Source organism: Phocoena phocoena, chromosome 2 (genome assembly GCF_963924675.1).
Source record: "Phocoena phocoena chromosome 2, mPhoPho1.1, whole genome shotgun sequence".
NCBI classification, from domain to species: Eukaryota; Metazoa; Chordata; class Mammalia; order Artiodactyla; family Phocoenidae; genus Phocoena; species Phocoena phocoena.
Genome location: NC_089220.1, coordinates 1,606,883 through 1,612,882, shown reverse-complemented (window position 1 = coordinate 1,612,882; position 6,000 = coordinate 1,606,883). Strand labels below are relative to the sequence as shown.

The window sequence follows — 6,000 nt, the reverse complement described above, 5'->3', positions numbered from 1 at the left end:
GGGAAGCCCTGCTGTGTGTCTTAGAAATGCCATTTGGATGTTTTGCTGCTTTTCATCTTTGGCATTAATTTCAGTTACTGTCATTTCTTCCATAAAAAAAAAAAATTCAGACATAAGCCAGAAAAGTGATTAATTTGGTCTGCAAAGGACAAACAGAAACAGTACAGAATGTAGTATTTCCAGGTAATAAATCACAATACACATATTTATCATTCACCTATAAAAATGTTAATTCGGAAGTCTTCACACATGTATTTCATTAAAGGTGTAACATAAATTAAGCCTCTAATGAGATGTCTATCTTTTTTTCCTTTTTCCATCCTAGAATGTATGACAACATGTCCACAATGGTGTACATAAAGGAAGACAAGTTGGAGAAGCTTACACAGGATGAAATTATTTCTAAGACAAAGCAAGTAATTCAGGGCCTGGAGGCTCTGAAAAATGAGCACAATTCCATTCTACAGAGTTTACTGGAGACACTGAAGTGTTTGAAGAAAGATGACGAAAGTAACCTGGTGGAAGAGAAATCAAACATGATCCGAAAGTCGCTGGAAATGCTGGAGCTCGGCCTGAGCGAGGCACAGGTACAAGCCTCAGATACGGACGTGGAGTTGACAGTCTGGAAAAGGGGAGACTTTGTTTGACATACGAGGTTTAACTAAACTAGAGGGCAGATACTTACAGAGTAATAGACATCAGCTTATATGTGGGTTATGTATGTTATACAAATGATGATTTGGGCATGTCTGCATTTTAAAAAGTAGAGCGAAAACAGAGGTAACTCTGTGTCAGTTAGGATTTGATTTGGCTGCATATATCAAAAAACAGAAACAGTGGCTTAAATATCATAGTCATACGTAAAAGCACATACTCAGGTGGGCTGTCCCAGATGGATACTATAGCTGTATGGGTGTCAGGGGTACCCAGGACCCTGCCACCTGCTTCACTACACCCCAGTCAGCCTATCTCGTGGGCTAAGACAGAGTCCCAGCTGCAGCCACGTGACCCCACCCTAGGACTGCGAAGGGGCAGGAAGGGTGTGCCTCCTCCCTTTACCTCCTTGAAGTGTGCGTGGCACTCTGCTTACACCTCATTGGCCAGAACTTGGTTCCGTGGGCACACCTAGTTGTGAGGGACACTGGGGAATGTTGTCTTGCCCCTTAGAGTTCCAGATTCTTAAGCCTGAGGAAGAAGGGTGAATGTTGGCCAACAGCTCATAGTCTCTGCAGTACCCCAAGACAAGATTGTCTTATGCACTTGACTAAACCTTTGTTTCTGATCTGCTAGACGTAGAGATGAAAAAATTGGAAACATTTAGGTGTGCCCCCGCCCCCCCCATAACTTTCACCTTTGCCAACATATTTTAGGTAAAATTAAATACACTAAAAATGGGCTTCTTCTTTCTTAGCTTTCGTCTTGTATAGCGAATGAATGAGGCAGAAGTGGGGCTGCTGGGTTACCAGTTCCTGCTTTCACAGAGGAAATCATTCTGTACCAAAGTGACGGCCATACTCTGATTTTAGAATTCTTCATCCTAAGCATGTGACAGATTCTAATTGTAGGACTTTGGTTATTGTGAATCTCTTATTTTGCAAGTTGTGTTGAAAAGCGATATAGAGGTGAACCTCCTTTTTTAGTTTGGCAGATATTGGGGTTAAAAGGAGGAGGAGGAAAGAGCCCCACCTTCTAGAGTGTCAGGTTTTAGACCTAGGAGGATAACAAAGAGGGAGGGGCAGGTGCACGGTCTGCAGAGAGAACAGACCGAAGCCGGCTTTCCTCCCCAACCCTTCCAGCCCTTATCCTCCCAGGCAGGCCGGTCCCTGAGACCCATCAGTGCACCCCAGGCAGAGCGAGCCCAGTAGGGACCTCCGCTTATGAGTGCGTCAGGGCGTCCTGACTCTTGGTGCTGGCCACACCACAGAGCCTTCGTCCCTTCCCCTGCAGTGGCGAAGAAGTCTTGTCTGTGCGCCCCGCGCCAGCTCCACCACCAGCCCCTCACAGAGTGACCTGCACTCTGAACACGTGTGCAGCTGTGTGCACGTGCTCTCACCCGTGGCAAGGGGTCTCTGAGAAATTCTGTTGGCGCCATCTAGATAAAAAGTAAAACAACACAGCTTCATCAGTACAGTAGCTGCCTGTCCATTGCTAGTCCATTCGAGATACTTTCTAAACAGAAAAAAGAAATGCATTTTTCATAGATGTTCTGAGCATGTGATATTCTTGATCCTGCCCTGAATGTAGCCTGTGACTAAAGAAAGGGTGGAAATAGAAGTAAATGGCAAAATATACTTGTATGTACTTTGGAGCACGTGTCTGCAGGTGTCAGCTAGAGCTACAACCCCAGGATGCTTGCGGAGACGGGAGGTGGCGTTTGTTGGGCTGAGTACTGCAGTGCTGTCAGTGTTTCTGTCTGTCTAGGTTATGATGGCTCTGTCAAATCACCTGAATGCCGTCGAGTCGGAGAAGCAGAAACTGCGTGCACAGGTTCGTCGTCTGTGCCAGGAGAATCAGTGGCTGCGGGATGAATTGGCCAACACGCAGCAGAAATTGCAGAAGAGTGAGCAGTCTGTGGCTCAACTGGAGGAAGAAAAGAAGCATCTGGAATTCATGAATCAGCTAAAAAAATACGATGATGACATTTCTCCATCAGTAAGTGGTTCTGTATGAATGCAGTATTGACAGTTACCACGTTATCGTCGGTAGGTTGTTTCAGTAAAGCCGGCAGTGTTTTCCTGTTCCCTCCAGCGGTTGTGTTTAAACAAGACCAAGGATTAAGGGTCTTGGGACTGAGTCCCTGGGCAAGTCATATAAGTTCTCTCTGGAGTAGTTTCTTCGTATGTGTTTTTTTTGAACGATGGTCAGTTCAGAAAATACTTCGTAAATATAAAATAAATGCAGAGAGGTGCCATTGCCTTCAACGAGGTCTGTTGCAGCTTGAGATCTCCTGAGCATCCTCACCCTTTGCAGTCTGGCTTCCATGCACATCCCGCTGCTGGAATGCTTTTCCTTTAACAGTGCCCTGATCCAGTCGCCTGAATCCAGACTCGGGACTACCTCTGTAGTTTGTGGTGGATCCTCAGTTTCTCTTTGCAGCCCTCTGCCCTGCTCCCAGGACACCATTGGTTCTCCTGCACCCTCACTCGTGCCTCCTTGGCCTCCTGCGGTTCCTGGATGTTAGGGTTCCCCAAGGATCGTGATCTTTTCCTTCTTCTGTTGGCTCTCTCTGGATGTTCATCCCAATCTCGATTACCGTTTTTTGTTTACTGTTTATTTCTGATTCAGTTAAGTTTTTTTTTTAAAGTAACCTTCTTTATTTTGGAATAATTTTAGATTCACAGAAAAGTCAGAGTTGGGGCCTCTGGGAGGTAGTGTCGGTTAGATGCGGTCATAAAGATGGGGCCACCATGACGACATTAGTTACACAAAGAGCAAGAGACCCTAGGTCTCTTGACGTGATACTGTAAAGAGAATTCCCGCATGCCCTTCACCCAGGTTCCCCTAGTGTTAACATCTTGTATTGCCGCATAACGTGTCTGAGTTAACTTGGGGCGCTGTCTCCAGAGTACGGTAGGCTGCATGGCTTAAACAATAGACAGTTAATTTCTCCTGATTCTGGAAGCTGCAAGTCTGAGATCAGGGTGACAGCTTGGTCCGTTTCTTGGTGAGGGCCTTTTTCCTGGTGTGTCTTCGTGTGGCCTCCTTGGTGCATTTGTGCAAAGAGAGAGAGAGAGAGACCTAGGGTCTCTTGCTCTTTGTGTAACTAATGTTGTCATCGTGGCCCCATCCTCATGACCACATCTAATCCACACTACCTCCCAGAGGCCCCACCTCCAGACACCATCACACTGACCATTAGGGCTTCAACATAGGAATTAGGGGGTGGGGAGGACAGACATTCAGTCCCTAGCAGTACGTTTGTTAAAAGTAAGAAATTAACGTTGCTATTGCTACGTCACTATTAACGAAACTACAGGCTTTATTTGGATTTCACCAGTCCTTCCATTAGTGTCCCTTTTCTGCTCTAGAATCCAATCCTGGATTTCGCATGGTATTTTGAGCTAACGTTTTTTTAATGCCTAAACAGTTCTAGGCATGTTCGCTACATAATCTGTATACCACTGAGTTCCACATTTGTGTCTCCAGTCTGAGCCCTCATCCTAAGACTGTAGGAATGGTTTTGTGTATTGTACCAGCAGACCTACACTTACCCTGTGTCTTAGCTTGGGCTACCATAACCAGATACCATAGACTAGGTGGCTTAAAGAGCAGATCATTTACTTTCTCATAGATCTGGAGGCTGGAAGTCAGATATCAGGGTGCCAGCATGGCTGGTTTCTGGTGAGGACCCTTTTCCCAGCTTGCAGATAGCTGTTTTCTTACTGTGTTTGCACATGGCAGGGTGTGGGTGTGGGGGGAGGGAGAGCTAGCTCTCTGATGTCTCTTCTTGTTATTAGGGTACTAATCCCATCGTGAGGGCCTCACCCTTGTGATTTTATCTAACCTAATTTCCTCCAAATACCATCACACTGGTGGTTAGGGCTTCAACATGATTTTGGGCACAATTAGTCCATAGCACCCTGTTTTATGAGGCATACTGTATTTCTCCCTTGTGTCTCTAGGTCAGGAGCAACTGAATGTTTTGATTTAGAAGATAACTCCTGTAGGTTGCTGTGGGAATAAGAATAGAGAAGTGGATTCACCTGGAAAACTGGATAACATTGAGCAGGGGAAAGGTAGTCTCATAGAATCAGAGACATTTAAAACATTTTATTTGGAAAACATGTCTAGCTTGGAGAAGAGATACAATGAGCTAACCCTGCCTCCCCTTTTAGGGGGTTCGCATGATAATTTTTCTGCCCCGTTCCTCCTACCGCTGCTGGTGCATTTCCTTGGCATGAGGAGTTCTCCTGTGAGACCCAGGGCTGGGGTCAGATTCAGGAGATTGAACACAGGCGCAGTGCTTCCTCTGTCCTCTGTAGCCCAGATTCCATTTTTTGCTGATTATCTCAGCAGAGTCCTCGATGACGTTTTTCACTCATTCCAGGATCCAGTTCAAGACCACATGTTGGACATAGTGGTCCCGTCCCTTTAGTCATCTTTCATCTGGAACAGGTCCTTTCACAGAAAGAAGAAAGCCTGTCTTTGATGACATTGGTATTCTTGAAGAATACAGGCCAGTTACTTCATAGATTGTTCCTCAGTTTGGATTTGTCTGGTGTTTCCTCATGAGTGTGTTTGGATTGTGTGTCCCAGATGGGAATGTTATAAAAGTGACATGTGCCTCTCAGGTCCCTTCCAGAGGCAGATGGTGTCCATCTGCGCCAGGGCGACGCTGAGTTCTCCCCTGGTCAAGCTGCTGTCTGTTCTCTCCAGTGTGTACTCTTTTTACCTGAGGGCTCATCTGTGGGGGACACGAGTCATAGGCTGTCACACTGCTCTTAGGGGTCCTGCGGTGGAGATGCTGGGTGGGGAGGGGAGTGTCCAGCCTGCCAGTTCTGCGGTGTTCAGAGGTTTGCCATTTTAATCATTTAGTTTCCAAATAAAATTTATTTCAAGTAAGGGCTTCCCTGCTCTTTGAACTTCTGTAGGACACGGGTGACGACCAAGGCACAGAGATGCCATCGTGATCTGTTCTGCCACTCCTGCCCGAACAAGTACTTTGAGTTCAGTTTAGCAGGCCTTTTATTACTCTTTACTGAACTGATGGATAGACCACATTGTGGCTAGTCCTATGTTTGTTCTGAAAAACAAACCATCTTTTCTATTTTTAGTTTAAATGAGATTTGTATCAAAGATTTCCAGTGCAGGATTTTATAGTATTTGTAAGACTAATATTCTCCTGGGTTGGTTTTATAGGAGGACAAAGACACTGATTCCACCAAAGAACCTCTGGATGACCTCTTCCCAAATGACGATGACGACCCTGGTCAAGGAAGTAAGTTGGGAGTGGTGGTTAAATGGCAGCATGCAGACGGAGGTGGCGGGTCCTCTTGGGGT

General features: G+C 45.8%; 1 protein-coding gene across 2 annotated transcripts in view; it reads left to right on the top strand.

Moving 5' to 3' along the window:
• The first annotated feature begins 326 nt into the window (after positions 1-326).
• Positions 327-6,000, top strand: part of KLC1 (kinesin light chain 1) — a 30,180-nt gene continuing 24,506 nt past the window's right edge. For both annotated transcript variants that reach the window (XM_065870936.1, XM_065870937.1), the window contains exons 1-3: positions 327-587; positions 2,422-2,652; positions 5,860-5,938. In XM_065870936.1, the coding sequence (XP_065727008.1) occupies positions 327-587; positions 2,422-2,652; positions 5,860-5,938 (571 nt within the window). The remainder of the gene's footprint in view (positions 588-2,421; positions 2,653-5,859; positions 5,939-6,000) is intronic.